Here is an 18,308-nt window from a genome sequence, read left to right as displayed (position 1 = left end):
ATTCCTATAGTGATATACTGATTGATTTTGTATTTTGAAACAACCTTGAATTCCTGGGGAAAATTTCACATGGTCGTGGTATACAATCCTTTTTATATGTTGCTAGATTTGATATGCTTTGTTGAGAATTTTTCATCTGTATTGATAAGAGATATTTGCCTACCAGTTTATTTTCTTGTGATGTTCTTGTCTGGTTTTGGTATCAGGAAAATACTGGTCTCACAGAATGAGTTGGAAAGTGTTTCTTCTTCTCCTATTTTTTGGAAAAGTTTGTGAAGAATTAATTCTTTGTTTACTGTTTGGTAGATTCATCAGCAAAGCCATTTGAGCATGAGTTTTTTTTTTTTGTGAAAGTTATTTTAATTAGCGATTCAATTTCTTTACTTATTGTAGATCTACTCAGACGTTCTAGTTCTTCTTGGGTCCATTTTGGTAGCTTGTCTTTTTAGGAATTTGTCCATTTCATAAAAGCTATCTAATTGATTGGCATACAATTGTTCATATCATTTCCTTTATAATTCTTAATATTTTTATGAGATTCACAGTCATGTTCTCTCTTTCATTCCTGATTTTAGTACTTTGAGGCTCCTTTTTTCTTTTTTGGTTTATCAATTTTTTTTCATAAAAACAACTTTTAATTTGGCGAATTTCTCTGTTATTTTTCTATTCTTTATTTCATCAATTTCCACTCTATTATTTATCATTTCTTTCTTTCTGCTTGCTTTAGATTTAATTTGCTCTTCTTTTTCCAGTGTCTTTAGGTAAAAAATTAGGTTATTGATAATGAGATCAATTTCATACTTAACATAGGCATTTACAGCTACATATTTCCCTTTAAGCACTTCTTTTGCTGCATCCCTGAAGTTTTGATATGTTGTGTGTTAATTTTCATTCATCTTATGGTGTCTTCTTTGACCCACTGGTTGTTTAAAAGTGTGGTGTTCAAATCACATATTTGTGCATTTCCAAATTTTCCTTGTTATTGATTTTTACTTACATTCCACAGTGGTTGGAACACATTTTGTATTGTCTAATCCTTTTAAATCTACTGAGGTTTGTTTTATGGCATACCATATGGCTATCCTGGAAAATGTTCAATATGTGCTTGGAAAGAATGTATATTGTGTTGTTGGGTGAAGTCGGTTTGGCCTAGTTGATTTAAAATATTGTTTAACTCTTCTTTTTTCTGTTGATCTTCCTAGTTCTATACACTGAAATTTTGCAACTACTATTTTTGAATTATTGCTTCATTTACTTTGGGGTTTTGTTGCACATGATTACATGTTTACAATTGTCATAATTTCTTGATACATTTTTCCTTTTATCATTATAAAATGTCCTTTAGCTGCAGTTTTTCTATGTTATAAAATTCCAAATGTATCAGATATTATAAAGACCTCTCAGCTTGTTTACAGTACATGATATATATGCTTTCATCCCATTTACTTTTAACATATTTATATCTTTGAGTATAATCTATTTATATCTTTGTCTCCTATAGGAAGAACTTTGTTGGATCTTTGCTGTTTGGTTGCATTGTTTAATGTCATTATTAATATGTCTGGATTTGCATTGGCCATTTTGCTTTTTTTTCTATATGTCTTACGTTATTTTTGTTTCTCTGTTCCTTCCTTACGGCTTTCTTTTTGATTCAGTGAATGTTTTCTAGTGTAACATTTTAATTTCCTTCACAATGTGTTTGGTTTTTTTTATATTTTTTGAACTGCTTCCTTAATGGTCACTTGAGGGCTTACAATATACATCTTACCTTACCAGAATCTACTTCCGATTTATACTAAATTTCAGTGAAATACAGAAACATTAGTCTCATATGAGCTCTGTTTCCTATTCCCTTTTTTGTGTTACATTTGTTAAACCTATGCTATCTACATATATAATAAACTCACAATACATTTTATAACATTACTTTATATACAGCTTTGTCTTTTAGAGAATGTGAGAGAAGGAATGAGAGAAATTACATATCTATAGTTTTTTTATGAACCTTTTTATTTAACATTTCTGTTTTTCTTCATTTCTTCCGGTATATTTGATATTGGCTGGTGTCATTTTCTTACTCCAAAACAGCTTTGTTTCTACCTGCCTCATTTGTGCCATTTGTGATCAAATGTACTACATTTCTATATATTACAGGTTAATAATGTATTTATATTGATTTATATAATTCCTTTTTAAATCAGTTAACAGAAGAAAAGAAATTAACAGAAGAAAAGAAATATGTAATTATACTGTCTTTTATAATTACCTTTACCAGTACTCTTTCATTGTTTTGCATTGATGCCTGGTGTCACTTGATTATAGCCTATAAAACGTCCTTTAGTCTGTTTTGTAAGATAGTCTACTAGTAACAGATGCTCTCAATTTTGTTTATCTGGGAATGTCTTTGTTTTGCCTTCATTCTTGAAAGGTTGATTTTCATGTTATAACATTCTTGATTTACAGTTTTTATTTTCAGCACTTTAAATATGTCATCCCACTGTCCTCTGGCTTCTAAATAAACAGTTGAAGTCAGCTATTTATCTTGGGGTTCTATGTATGTAATAATGTTTCTCTTGTTGCTTCAGATTTTTTTCTTTCAAAATCTTGATTATGGCATATTTGGATGTGGATCTCTTTGTGTCTACTCAAGTTGGAGTCTATTGAGCTTCTTGGATGTGTAGATTAATGCATTCACAATTTGAAAAGTTTTCAGATATTATTTCCTCAAATAGATTCTTTCCTTCTCTCTCTCCCCTCTCCTTTTGGTACTCCCATTATGCATATATTGGTGCACTTAATGATGTCTCTTTGCTTCTCTGAGTCGCTCTTCATTTTTCTTCATGCTTTTTTTCTCTTGTTTAGATAATATCATCACTATTGATCTCTTTTCAAGTTTGCTGATTCTTTCTTCTGCCAACTCCAATCTACTGTTTGAGCCCTCTAGTGAAGTTTTTTGTTTTTGGTTATAGTACTTTTTAACTCCAGAATTGTCCTTTGGCTCTTTTTGTAAATATAATTTCTATCTCTTTTTTAAATATTTTTTTTTATTTTTCAATTATAGCTGACATATTATATTAGTTTCAGGTGTACAACATAGTGATTAAACTTAGAAGTGATCACCAGATAAATCTAGTACACATCTGACACCATACATAGTTATTACAATATTATTGACTATATTCTTTATGCTGTACTTTACATCCTCATGACTATTTTGTAACTACCAATTTGTACTTCTTAATCCCTCCTCCTTTTTCACCCTATGTCTTTTGATTGGAGCTTTTAATTCTTCTGTATTTAAAGTAATTGTTGATAGATATGTAGTTATTGTCACTTTATTATTTATATTTTTTATCTTTATCCCCCTCTTCTTCCTAAAGTAGCCCCTTTAACATTTCTTGTAATATTGGTTTGGTGGTGATGTACTCCTTTCGCTTTTTTTTTTTTTTTGTCTGGGAAGTGCTTTATCTGTCTTTCAATTCTAGGTAGAGTAATCTTGGTTGTAGGTCCTCATTTTTCATCACTTTGAATATTTCCTGCCAATCCCTTCTGGCCTGAAAAGTTTCTGTTGAGAAATCAGCTGACAGTCTTATGGGAGCTCCCTTGTAGGCAACTGCTTTTCTTTTGCACTTTTAAGATTCTCTCTTTGTATTTAACATTTGGCATTTTAATTATGATGTGTCTTGGTGTGGGCATCTTTGCGTTCATCTTGTTTGCACCTCGGCACTTCCTGTGCTTGTATATCTATTTCCCTTACCATGTTAGAAAAGTTTCCCAGCATTATTTCTTCAAATAGGTTTACAATTGCTTGCTTTCTCTTCTTCATTTTGGTACCCCTATGATTTTTCTCCTTCTGGTACTCCTATGATGAGAATGTCAGTATGTTTGACGTCTGAAAGTCCCCTTAAACTATCCTCATCTTTTAAATTATTTTTTCTGGTCTGATTGTTTGTTTTCTGCTATCTTCTAAATTGCTCATTTGATCCTCTGCTTCATCTAATCTGCTAATTTCCTCTAATGTATTCTTTATTTCAGTTATTGTATTCTTCATTTCTGACTGGTTCTTTTTTAAGTTCTTTATCTCCATTTTTATGTTTCCTGACTCTTAAAGTTCTCACTGAGATCATTGAGCATCCTTATAACCAGTGTTTTGAACTCTATATCTGGTTAATTATTTGTCTCTCTCTCTCTCTCTCTTTTCATTTTCTAGAGCTTTGTTCTGTTTATTTATTTGGGACATTTTTCTTTGTCTCCCCATTTTGGCTGCCTCCCTGTGTTTGTTTCTATGTACTAGGTAGAACTACTCTGTTTGTGGTCTTAGTAGAGTGGCCCTATGTAGTTGGTGTCCTGTGGAGCGCAGTGGCATAGTCTTCCTGGACACCTGAGACAGGTTCTCCAGGTGTGTCTCTTGTGTGAGTTGTTTGTGCCCTTCTGTTGTAGTTGAGCCTTGGTTGCTGTTTACATGTCAATAGGAGGTATTGACCCTTGGGCTGATTGGTTGTGAAGACTGGCATAACTACAATGTAGGAGCTGTTGCACAGGGACTGACCTTACAAAGCAAGATTTGCTTTAGCAGGGCTCTGGTGCCTGCCTAGTCTGCACTTTGGGTGTGCTCTGGCTTGATTGAGGCTGCTATGAAGGGTGCTTCCTCTTGGGCCTCCTAGGAGGGGTTCAGCCTCAGTCCATGTTCAGCCGCAGCCTGTCTCCTGCCTAGAGTCACCTGGAATGTGCCACAAAGCAATCCACAGATGGCTCCCACCTGTTCTGGGCTTGGAGGTGCCCAGGGGAAGCCAAGCCTCGAACCAAGGCCTGTTGCAATAGATGCCTGTCTTGGCACTGCTTAGAAAGAAGTACAGGGCATGCCAAGGCCAGATGTTGCATGTTTGGGTTTTGTCAACCTTTGAGAGATTTTAGGAAAGTCTGCAGCATGAAATAAGATAGGCTGTTTGTATGGAAAAGCCACTGGTAGCAGCTTTGGAGGGTTTGCAACTTGGATGGGGCAGGATTTCAGGGAATCACCAGGGCAGAGCAAACTGTGTTAGCCAGGTTGATGGAAACTCAGATATAATGCCAGCCTAAGTCTGCAAGCTGGGTGGTGGGTAGGGGAGGGGTGAACAAAGGAACAATGGCTTCTGCCAGCCCTTCTGTCTGGGAGAAAGCTGTCCCTCCAGCACTCACCCTGCAGCCAGACAATTGAGTTCCTCTGTGTAAGTCCCTGGTGACTTTCAAGCTGCTGCCTTAGTTAGCACTGGAGCTCAGAGTGAGTGAGTCCGTCAGTGAGTAAGTCTGTGTGCTGGCCCTTTAAGAGGAATACCTGGGACTCCTACAGCCCTCATCTCACTCAGCCACAATCCCCATTGGTTTTCACAGCCAAAAGTTGTGGGAACATCTCTTTCCAGCACTGGAACCCTGGGCTGGGAAAACTGGGTGGTGCTGTGACCCCTCACTCCTCAGTGGGACCTCTGTAGCCAAGATAATCCTCCCAATTTTTAACTGCCATATTGCAGGTATGGAACCTGCCCATTCTGCATCTCTGCCCCTTCTACCAGTCTCGAGGTGGCTTCTTCTGTATCTCCTAGGACTTCTGTTCAGCTAGACTTCAGGCAATTCTCAATAATGTTTGTTCTATAGTTTAGTTATAATTTTGATGTGGTCATTAAAGGATGCAAGAAAACTTAGCTCTAACAGGGATCTGGGGGATATAAAGTCCTGTGTTCTTAGCTGCATTCATAAGAGTATTACTATCTTCCTGGTGGGAGGAGAGAACAGGTCATGGTTCAAATGTCACAGATGCTTACTGTTCTTATCTAAAGTTCATAGATTTTCTTGCATAAATGTTTCTCCATTTGTTATATAACTTTAGGACAATTTCAGAGACTTTCAATGGTTGCTGTATCTTATAATTTTTACCAATTAGGGTTGTTTTGCTGGAGAGAGAGTCCACAGGTTTCCTCAAACTGCCATTCCAGAAATGCCTCTCTCTTGGCTATATTTTTAAAGGTAGATAACTTTGCAGAGGAATCTCATTCAATCTTTGAAGCTGGTTAGTTCTGTTCATGTCAATTTTTGTCCTTCCCTGCTTTAGTCATATTGATCTCCCAGATGGTGACTCTCTGACCTACATCTCCTATCCAGTTCTCTTCCCAGGACTGTCCTTCCCCTTGTGTACTCCACCTTCTGAATTTTTATACTGTCTTTTCAAACACCTATTCTAAAATTTTAGCATCTAAACAATCTTTTCCCTAACATATGGATTTTTTAAAAAATAACAGTTTCCTCTTAAATGGAGATTATTCATTTTCCAATGACCAACCCATGTCAAGACTGGGTCACCTTTGTCCACATCCTCTCCTCCTTCTAATTTATGCCTTCTTGTCATTTACTTGATGTGATTAGAGAGAAGTAAATTGAGAATGCCACCTAGATATGTGAAGAGTGTGCTAAATGTCTCACAGATGCCATTACTTTGGAAAGATCACTAAGTTCTGAGAATCTGGTCCTTTTCATTACTTGTTGAATTGAGGTCTGGTTGATGAGACATGAACAAAATTCATAGGAGACTGATATGCCAGTAAATCATATACCTCTCAAGTGAAATCAAAACTCCTTTTATCTCATTAGTGAACATTTTTTATAGGAAATATCTTAACAGAAAGCTAACTACTATAAACACAATATTTCTCAATTAGCATGGAATCTGAATAAGAGGTGTTAGCACAATCAAGTTTTTAAATAAGTCAAGCTATTTCCATTAATTTCTAATTCCTTTCATCCAACTTCTTTCATTTCCTCCTACAAGATCTTGAGAAAGTTATACAGTTGTAAACTGCCTACTCCTAATTTACAGTTGTAGAAACAGATAGTCCATGTTAACAACCTGTACGAGATATCTGAGAAAGTCAAAGGCAGAACCAGCACAGAACAAAAATGCTCCTCTCTGCCCTTCAAGGTAAGATGCCTCTCTCAGATAGTTCTCTAGGCATTTACGGATCACCAAGTTCTATTTCTGAAATTAGATGTTATCAGGCATAGGTATGTGCTGCCAAAAGGAGTTATGCTTATCTTTATTCAGTCTGTATTCAACTGTCCGAGGTTACTGTTACCAAAAATACACACTGCCTGTATTCTTGGAGATGTCCTGTCAAATATATAAACCAGATTCTGTGTTAAGTTACATAACATTTGCATGAATACTCTCCAGATGTTTGATGTCACAGAAAGAACTTATTCTGTTGTTTGGGATTCATCAAAACCACATCCTCTGTGTTTGCATATGAGAGGGCACCCCAGGATATTAATGCTAAAAGAGAGAATGGACACATATGGCACTCTTTAGGGAAAATAAACTTTGCCACATTGCAATATAAGACAGCATTAAGGAGTGTGATGTGACTTTAGAGTACATATATCAAAAGTGAAGTAAAGTGTTTGGTACTTTTTACAGAGCCACAAAAATTAAAAATTAAAAACAAAAACCCAACTATCTCTTCAGCTGTTTTGTAATTAATATTGATTACATAAGAGCAAGAGAATAACCACATTTAGCCAATGTCAGTGGAGCCTGGAGAGCATTCATTTTGAGTATTCAGAGCCAGTTATTAAGTATTTTGAATGTGTATTCTTTATTATCAGGATGCAGAGTTTGTATACAGATAGATAGACAGACAGATAGATAGATATAGACATAGATATCCATGAGATCTACCCTTTTGATTAAGATCATAGACATAGACATAGATATCCATGAGATCTACCCTTTTGATTAAGATCATCTCTCTCCTTATTTTTGCCCACTTTCTGTCTTGCTACTAAAAGGGATACATTAAAACTTCCTATAATTAGGGTGCTTCTATGTCTCCTCGTATCTCTTGTAGTTTTACTTCATAAAAGTTGCTGTACTATTTGATGCATAATATTCATGTATTATGTGTTCATTGTAGGTTATGGTTTAAGCACTTTGTCATATTTTCCTAATTTGAGATTTGAATTTTTTGTTCTTTATCTGGATTGCTACCTCTGCTCTCTTTTTTTATGGCCATTTGCCTGGTATGTTTTTTTGTGCATCCTTTTAATTTTAGTATAATTTAGTAGTAATAATGTAGTAATTTTATCAATCACTTTTTTTAAGTGTGTCTAACATACAGCATGTGGTGGGGTTTTGTTTGCAAGCTAACTATTAGGTTGGTGCAAAAGTAATTGTGGTTTAAAAGGTTAAAAATAATTGCAAAAACTGCAATTACTTTTGCACCAATCTAACAGAAAATATTTTTCTCAAAAAAGAAAAAGGCCAGAGTAAACAAACTGTGCTATTTGATCCAAATTTTATAACACCACAAAGATTTATGTTAGAATTATGTGAAGTGACCTGTATAAATTTGTAGAAAAAAAAATAAAAATTCAGAAAGACTGGGAGCAAACTAGAAAAGGCAAAAACTTTGACATCTACTGTTTAATAGCGTCTCATAAAATGCTCATTTTCAAAATACTGTTTACTAGATTTATTTTTGTTTCCTCCTATATATATTGCTGAATATTAAAAATGATTTATTAATAATATTCCTCAGGGTATCTGATTACTAAAAAGTAACTAGTTAGCAATGCTATAACATAATCCTTTAACCAAGATGCTGTCAGAGAAAGAATTTTGGTTTTACACTGTAATATATTACCAGAATAAGTAGACACTGTTGACATTATTTTGTTTGGTTTTTGTAAATTCAGATGAAGATTGTGTTTCGGTTTCTGGTGTATGTCTATAGTGACATTAAAAGCTGTTCGTTTTTGGGAAAAAAATTTTTTCTCTAAATAGATGTCATGCCTATTCACCTTAATTTTTTTTAAAACAACATCTGGCAAAATTGTCATTTCTGTTATACAGTTTTAACATATGTACAGATTCATGTTATCATCACCATAATCAGAATATAGAAGTGTTCCCTCACACTCAGTGCATGGAGTCAATTCCTCCCTCCCACCTAACTCTTGGTAAACACTGCTCTGTTCTCTGTTGCTGTAGTTTTGCCTTTTCTGGAATGTCATTACAAATGGAATCATACAATATGTAACCTTTTGGGATTAACTTCCTTCACTCAACACAATGCCTTTGAGATCCATGTTTGTTGTTGCTTTTTATTGCTGAGAATTATTTCATAATATGGATGTTATAAAGATGTCCTACATTGTCCATTCATCTTTTGGAAGAAAATGGGTTGTTTACAGTTTTTGGAGATTATGAATAGAGCTAGTATGCACGTTTGTGTAGTTTTTTTTGTGTATGAGTACATTTTCATTTATCTAGGATAAATATCTATGAGTGGACTGTAGGGTCATATGGTATGTGTATGTTTAACTTTATAAGAAACTGCAAAACTTTTATAGAGGGGCTGTGCTGTTTTGTATTCTTACCAGCAAAGATTAAAGTTGTAATTGTTTTGCTTCATTGCCAGCTTTTAGTATTGCCAAGTTTTTTGTTTACCTGTTTCCCCTTCTTCTGTGGTACTTCATTATAGTTTTAAGTTGCATTTTCCTAATGGCTAATGATGTTAAGCATCTTTCATGTGTTTATTTGCCATCTGTATATTGTCCTTGGTGAAGTGTATGTTCATGTCTTTGCCCATTTTTAAAACTGCATTGTTTGTTTCCTTACTGTTTAGTTTTAAGAAGTTTTTATAATTCTGGATTCAAGTCTTTAGTTGGATATGATATTTGAAAATAGTTTCTCCTGATCTGAACCTTATCTTTTATTACTCTTAAGTGTATTTCACAGAACAAAAGTTTAAAATTTTAATGACATCAAATTATTATTTTTTTCTTTATGGGTTGTGTGTTTAGTGTCATGTTTAAGAACTCTGTGACTAACTCAAAGTTAAAGATTTTCTCCTGTTTTCTTCAAAAACTTTTTTTTTTCAGATTCATCCTCAAAACTTTTATAGCATTATGTTTTACATCTAGACCTATGATTGATTTGAATTAATTTTGTATGAAGTCTGAGGGTTTTTGGATATAGACATCCAATTATCCTAATAACATTCCTTAAAAGAATATTTTTTCCAATTAATTGCTTTTCTACCTTTGTCAAAAATCAACTGGAGATATATATATATATATATATATATATATATATATATATATATGATACACACACACACACACACATGAGTTATGGAGCACTTTTTCTAGAATGAGTTCATGAACTTAATTGTCTCACCTCATATACTATATTAAGTTCATGAACTCATCCTAGAAAAAGTGCTCCATAACTCATTGCTGAATATCACTAGTCACCATCGAAGTACTCCCCTTGGGAAGCTATACACTGACGCCAGCACCTAGTCTACCCTTCAAAGCAATTTTGGATCTCTTTTTCTAGAAGGCCATTGAAGCTGTCATTGTATTACCTTTGATGTCCTGAATGTCATCAAAATGCCTTTCCTTCAATATTTCCTTTATCTTCTGGTAAAGAAAGAAGTCATTGGGGGCCAGATCAGGTGAGTAGGGAGGGTCTTCCAATACAGTTATTTACTGGCTAAAATCTCCCTCACAGACAGTGCTGTGTGAGCTGGTCTTTACCGTGAGGCTATGGATTATTGACAAAAATTTCATATCGTCTAACTTTTTCATGCAGCGCTTTCAGCACTTCCAAATAGTAAACTTGGTCAACTATTTGTCCAGTTGGTACAAATTCATAATGACTAATCCCTCTTTTAATGACTAATCCCTCTTTTGTCAAAAAAAAAAAGATTAGTAACATCATTGCAACAAGTTTGTGAACCTGTCAGACCTAAGTGTGTGTGAATATATGCCATATATACACACATAATGCCATTGTAGTTTGTATTTCTCTGATGACTAGTGATGTAGAGCATCTTTTCATATCTCTGTTGGCCACCTGTATGTCTTCTTTGGAGATATGTCTATTGAGGTTCTCTGCCCGTTTTTTAATTGGATTTTTTTTTAGTGTTAAGTTGTATGAGTTCCTTAGATATTAATATTTTGGATATGAGTTCCTTATCAGATGTACGTATCACTGAAAAATATGTTCTCCTATTCAGTCTTTTGTTTTGTTGATTTCCTTCCCTGTACAAAAACTTTTTAGTTTTATGTAGTCCCCCTTTTTTATTTTTTCCCTTGCCCAAAGAGACATTTCCAAAAAGATATTACTAAGATTGATGCCAACAAGTTTACTTCCTATGTTTCCTTCTAGGGGTTTTATGATTTGGGGTCTTGCATTTAAATATTTAATCCATTTTGAGTTTATTCTGGCATATGGTGTAAGAAAGTGATCCAGTTTCATTCTTTTGCATGTTATCTGTCCAGTTTTTGCAACACCATTTATTGAAGAGACTATCTTTATCCCACTGTATATTCTTGCCTCCTTTGTCATAGATTGACCATATAGGAGAGGGTTTATTTGTGGTGCTCTAGTCTGTTCCATTGAGCTATGTGTCTACTGTTATGCCAGTTCCATACTGTTTTGATTATAATAGCCTTGTGATATAGTTTGACATCAGGTATGCTGTGATAACCTCCAACTTTGTTGTCCTTTCTCAAGATTGCTTTGGTTATTTGGGGTGTTTGGTGGTTCCACATAAATTTTCATATTTTTTGTTCTAGTTCTCTAAACAATGCCATTGATATTTTGATAGGGATTGCACTGAATCTATAGATTGCTTTGGGGAGTATGGACATTTTCACAATGTTAAGAATTTTGCGTCTTATGGTGGCATCTTCTAAACTATGTCAAGAGAGTAGAAGAGTAGGTAAACTTCATACTACTTTTAAAAAACACATTTTTTTAGCAGCTCCTATGCTGAACTAAATGTTCAAGTTAAGAAAGGTATACATTTTAATCTTAAATGAAGCATTGGAATGAAAATAGTCAATACATTTATTCAATCATTTACTACCTCTTAAGTTCTATGGGAACATACTCTTCTTATAGCACCTATAATCTCTACATTGCATTAATTAGTGCACATATAATACTTCACTTATTTATCATAACATTGTATTACCTTAAGGTGTACTACATAAGGTGATTGGATTATGCATATATTGTAAATTACCCCAGTAGGTTTACTTAACATCCGTTACCTCACGGAGATACATTTTTTTTTTCCTGTGGTGAGAACTTTTAAGATCTATTCTCTTAGCAGTACACAATACAGTGTTGTTAAATATAATCACCATAGCGAACATTATTACATCCCCAGAATTTATCTTACGACTGGAAGTTTGATTGTTTGACCACCCTTACCCATTTCCCCACCTGCCTCTGGCAACCACCAATCTGTTCTTATCAGATATACAGTGAGATTCTCACAGTACTTGACACCGTATCTGTCATTCAATTTTGAACAAATAAGTGAAATGCATTTTTACCTTTATCAATATCTTCCCAAATTTTAGATGAATTGCTTTACCATTTCTTTGAGATTGTATTATATTGCTTTTTAAAAGGACTAAGTACATAAGTAAACTTCATGAAAATTAGTCTGGGAAAATGGAGAAATACATTTCTAGACCTAATTGACTGTGTTAATGACCACCTAAGTCTCTCAGCAGTCAGTCAAGTTCGTTCCTTTATATATATATATATGTATATATATATACACACACACATCTCCTTAGAATTGGTTCTTCTCATTCAAGTATTTACCAATATAAAATACTAACGTGTCTTGTGTTAGTGTCACTCCTTATCATGGAGTATAATGAATTTAAATATGTATTTACGTATTTACTTTTATAATGCTGGACTTAGTTCATTGAAAAACACAATGAGTACCTAATCCTCTTCTGGGACCTGGGAATACAGCAATGAAGCAAACATGCAGGTCATGTTCTAAACTTCATATGAACTTTTCATTACAAATGACATTTATAATAAGAAATTTTCTTTGGAATTTTACAAATTATTTTTGTTGTGGGGAAAATTCTCCATATATTATCATTGTATTAAAATGTATTTGAATCTCTATTTTGGTTTTAAATCAGAAATATAAGATTGCTAACAAATCAAAATAAACTAAATTGATATGTAATTGTTTTTAGCACTTGTAATAATTCATATTATAAATATATTTGAAAGTTACTTAACCTTTGCTGTTATGACAATATTTTCATTCACATAATATAGTCCCCAGTGTTTTATATCATCTGGCTCCAGACTCATGAGTCTTAGGCTGTAGGATATTGTGATGTGATTTAAGAATGCCTTAATATTTCTCAATCTATATATATTGAACATTGGCAGTAGGCTTAATTAGCATGAAGTATTTCTAGTTTTCAGTATATAATTCTGTATTGCATGATCATGTAAGTATGACAAATTTCACCCATTTTAGTCGTGTATTTTCTCAAGATAGTTCAACGTTAACAGATATTTTGACTTAAACATGGTTCTGTGTCTTGAAAAGAATTAGATCATAAAGCCACTAGGGGGCTCACTCACCATGTCTGTAAATCGTGGCATGACACGTCCACATACCCTTCTAGGTACTTGAAAAAGACATGATGCTAGAATAATACTGTATTGAGTTATTTTGTGTGGTGGGTTAAGAAGTAATATTCTAAACACAAAAGGGAAGAGCATTGTAATGGAAGATTGTAGAAAATGCATTAGACAGGTATAACTTGTCTGGGAAGTTAGCAACGAGAGGTCAAAAATTGAAACTGGAGAAACATTGAAACTGGAGAAACATTCAAGTCTGGTATGAGTCCATGTAAATGTCTCTTCTGGCAGGACCAGCCTATGGCTACAGGCACAGTAGCTCTAACTGTCAAGCCTCAGAGTCCTAAGGTTGGACAGAATTACGTTTGCACAAATAATGTTGTGTGGTATTAATTCAGCTGTCTCTTGTACAAGCAGACTTATTTATAATCAATTTGAAAATGTTTTACCTGGTTAATTCTCTTTACAGTAAGGTTGCATCCATATTCTTTCATTTTATAAAGGAAGACCCTCAAAAAGCAACTTGAGTCCTTTCTTATATAATTCACATTCAGATGTTTCCAGCCAAGACCATTCTTAAATATTTTATAAATTCCATCTATTTTGGTTTTGTTTACAATCCAGGGCCAGTTCAGCATTAATTTGGCGGGAACTGGGATGAAGATCCCCAGCACTGCGAAGTGGCTAGCTCAGGGGAGTTATGCTGCTGTCATCATCCATAGATCACAGGTAAGTCCTGCTGCACCACAAAGCCCGTTTGAAATACTTCTGCGCTCTGGACTAGCATCAAAGGTCCTCGCCCTTAAATTTAGAGTTATGTGAGGTTAGTGACTAATGAGTTATTGCCTATAATGGGGTATAACATTAATTTATGGATTTGGGTTCATCTTATTTACATAAGAATATGTATAAGAATACATATTCTTATACCGGCTACAGCTATCTGAACATGAAATATCAAATGTCAAGGCATTGAGAGCTTATCTAGTTCAAGTTTGGGGCTAATGTCTGGAAATGCAGATACTGCAGAAAGAGGTTGTACTTTTAGCTGTACTTTAATTATTAAAGGTTTACAGGTTTTACTATTTCAAACCGAGGGGTGAATTTTCGATTTATATATGTTACCGCTTTGATTTTATGATTGGGGTGGTGGTAGACCACTTATCATTTAGCAAAATATCCTTTACAATAGTTTCTTTAAGAATTCGGACAATTTTTTATGATTGTACACATATTTTCTCCTAACTTTAGCTCGATAGCAATGTTATTTGGCTTTTCCTTCTAGCACATGTACTCTCTACAGTAGAAACCATTTCATTTTGCTGGTGGTGATGGTGTCCTATCACTTTATGAGATGGCTCCTCTTACTTAGTTACCGTGTCTTAGATAGCATGACTCTCCCTATAGTAAATCAGGATCTACAAGTATAAGTCTTCTTACCTGTATTGCACATAAATCAGTGCCATTAACAGCTCCTGCCCACTCTGATTATTTTGATTTTTCTGACTAAAGTGACTTCTATTACACTATCTGAGTATTACATGAATATTACATTATTTGTAAGTGAGATTCAATTTCCTGATATTAGACTTTAAAACATTCTATTTCTGAAGACTGAAAATGTTTTAAGTAATAAAACACATAAGTGAGTAGTAGGCTTTTACAACAAATAGCTACTTTTAAATACTTAACTGGCATCTTTAGGTATAATCCCTTTTGGTAGAAGAATGGGAATAAATTAATTACTTAAAGTATATCCTGAATGCAATATTCTCAAGCTTTTTGATCTTTTGGTTAAATGTAAAAGCTTTTTGATCTTTTGGTTAAATGTAAAAACTAAACTCTGGCTGAGGTCACCAGTAGATATGAATGTCTAGTACAATCATTCCTTTTGCTTCTATTTAAGTTCTGCTCTAAAGATGAATTATTTGAGTATTTAATTGAGAATTTCTACCTCAATCAAAAATGTTGCATATGAAAGTCTTTCCTGAAATCTGATGCCTAGTATGAAGTTGAGACTTGTGAAATCCAAATATACTTATGGAAATACAAACATATTTTCATTTGCTAGTAAATTTTATCAAGGTTAGTGTTTTTACTTAATCTGTTTTGGAAAGGAATGTATATAAATCGGAATTTTTACTGCCATTCTCCTATTTACTCAGATTCTCAAGAGTTAAAAAACTTCTCAAAGAAAAAGCAACTTCCAAAGGCACTGACCTCAAAACATTCATCATCAAAGTTTCCTTCTCTACCCTCCCTCCTTAGATTAAAAGAAAAGCCACACATACGCACACACACACCTTACCTTTCTAGAAACTACAGGAGTTCAAACTATTTTTTCCTCATCCTATCAAAATGTTTGCATAGTCTTTTGACTTCTGGACCTTAAGATGGAAGGCAGTCTAGAAGGAAAATCTATCTTGTCCTGACCACCACCTCTGCCTACCTATTCCTCTGCTTTTCTAAAAAAAAGCATCTTCCTTTTTAGTTCTTTTCTAATTATAATTACTGCTCTCAGTCCAATTTTTTTGCCCCTTCTATACTTTAGGCTATGTTTCTAATAGTGTAGTTTATAACCATCAAGTAGCTAATATGAATTTCAGGTTATCTAATTCCGTGACCACCAATTTCATCCAATTCTGAAATGGTCTGATCTTTGACCTCAAATGTAATTGTTACAGGAAACCTCAGCTAATGATTTCAGCCACATGAATCAAAGCATTTATTTTTTCTGACTTGTGCATACAGATACAGCTCAGCAGATTCTCCTATATTTCTGCCTCTTCCTATTTTCAGGATGGAACCAAACTCCATGGCAGATGTGGAGGGTTCTGTGGAAAGTGTGTTCCCCACCTGACTACTGGTCTCCCAATTCAAGTAATATGAACATTCAGAAGTGGGAAGTATGTCCCAAAGAGGAAATATTCTCCAGAATCTGCAAATAACCGGTGCTCATTTCTTTACTTTTCCTTTCCCACGACTTCACTGTCTAAAACATCTCTGCCTTTTTTTAGGGTGCTCATTGGGGAGTAAAACTCCTGCTTTTCTCAAGGTCCTCAAAAAACAAACAAACTTAGACACATGAGTGTGATCAGGATCTTTTTAAAAAGGACTTAATTTATGGTAGAGTATACATAGGGATGTTTGAATGAATAATACCAAGATAATGTTGCTGTTCATAGTTTGGACTGGACCACAACTATATCTATAAACACACATGTATAGCTCTACTTAGTATACTACTGTACAATGAAATGTTTCATTCTACTTGTTAAAATAGAGCAAGTAAAAATTAAGAAAATGAACCTATTTAAAACTACCATAAACATTATTTAGTCAGGTGAATAGTAAAATAATAGTTACATCAAAAAAGTACATAGCCATTATACTTTCTACTGATACAGCCTAGATACCTTGTCTTATGTTTTCTTTAATTTTTAATTGTGGATTATGGTGCTTCAAATAAAAAAAACCCTAAAATTGTGGTATAGTTTTGTGTTAAAAATATGTGCTTCGGTTAAATACTAAGTAAGAAGTTTTGTGGGTATAATATAGAAGAAGATATAATATAGTAAAATTTGACTTAAAACACCTACCTCTAATTTAATTGTACTTAGAAAAGCACTGTTTTTCTAATGTTTATAGTCTATGTCTTTATAGCTTTTACATATGTATGTCTACTCTTAAAATTTTATTTCCTCAAAGTTATGTACAGTATTTTATCAGAGAAGTGAGAATTATTAATTTGATTTGATAAACAAAATTATGTTTACATATGCAAATTTGTTATCAGCAATGTTCAAGTTATTTTATAGCCAAGGTTTATCAAAGACAGAACATAAAAATAGTAAAATTAACTATTCATGGATAAATTCTTAGGAATTTAGTTTTTTCAGGTAAATGATTGTGTATTATATAATAATGTGGTTTTAATCAAATATTTTTCCATGGAAACCTACTCTGTAAATCAAAAGAAACTGAATCTACAAATAGATATTTACCAGTAAATAATAGTGTATTCATTTCACCCACAAAGTTTTTTCCCCAAACATTTATTAGGGGTATACTGTACCATATAAGGTACTAAAGCGATTTTGTGCCAATGTGGTTAAATACTTAGGAGGATCTCTGTATCAGAAATAAAGTATTTTGCACTATGTGCCTTAAATCAGTTACAAACATTAATATGAAATGTATAACATTTTCTAGAAATGTTTTCTTTCATAATTTAAACTTCTATAAACATTAAAATAATAAACATAGTTGTGTGATATATTAACACCTGGTTTTCATTTTCCTTACTTTAAAGGATCCTTCACCAGAAATTCTAAGAAAAGTTTTGTTTTCAAATTATTACAGTTACGATGGAAAGAGTTCCTGTCTGATGTATACCCTTCTCAGGGCAAAGAGAATGTGGGCAGGGGGCTGAAAGAAACTTATAACGCCTTTAAAAGCTTCTGTTCATACAAGGGGTACTCATATTCAATTGGCCAAATCTTAGTCAATGGGGAGGGAAATAAAGTATATAGTGTATATATATTATATAGTTTAGTTTATAGTTTTATGTATATATATGTGTATATATATATCCTTAACCTATCACCATCTACCTCAAATGTTATAAAACTTCAAATATATTTCCATATAAATTTGTCAAGAATCTTAAGATAATATAAAATTGTCCTTTATATCTACCTACTTATTAGGCATAGTTCCTGCTCTCTTTATGCTTTCCTATAGATCTGGGTTTCTATTATCATTTCTCTTCAGCTTGAAGAGTTTCCTCTATTTTTTATAGTGTGAGTCAGCTGGCACAAATTCATTTATTGGAATGTCCTAAATTCACCGTCAT

General features: G+C 33.7%; 1 protein-coding gene across 2 annotated transcripts in view; it reads left to right on the top strand.

Moving 5' to 3' along the window:
* ADAMTS20 (ADAM metallopeptidase with thrombospondin type 1 motif 20) overlaps positions 1–18,051 on the top strand; it is a 155,727-nt gene extending 137,676 nt beyond the window's left edge. For both annotated transcript variants that reach the window (XR_013994018.1, XM_081059853.1), the window contains 2 exons: positions 14,078–14,182; positions 16,253–18,051. Coding sequence is in view for 1 of the 2 variants with exons in the window: in XM_081059853.1 (XP_080915979.1) it covers positions 14,078–14,182; positions 16,253–16,342 (195 nt within the window). In the remaining variant the exon portion in view is untranslated. The remainder of the gene's footprint in view (positions 1–14,077; positions 14,183–16,252) is intronic.
* The last annotated feature ends 257 nt before the right edge of the window (positions 18,052–18,308 follow it).

The sequence above is a fragment of the Rhinolophus hipposideros genome, assembly GCF_964194185.1.
Source record: "Rhinolophus hipposideros genome assembly, chromosome: 9".
Classification (NCBI taxonomy): domain Eukaryota; kingdom Metazoa; phylum Chordata; class Mammalia; order Chiroptera; family Rhinolophidae; genus Rhinolophus; species Rhinolophus hipposideros.
Note: the sequence above shows the minus strand (reverse complement) of the source record. Positions and strands in the feature narration are given on the sequence as shown.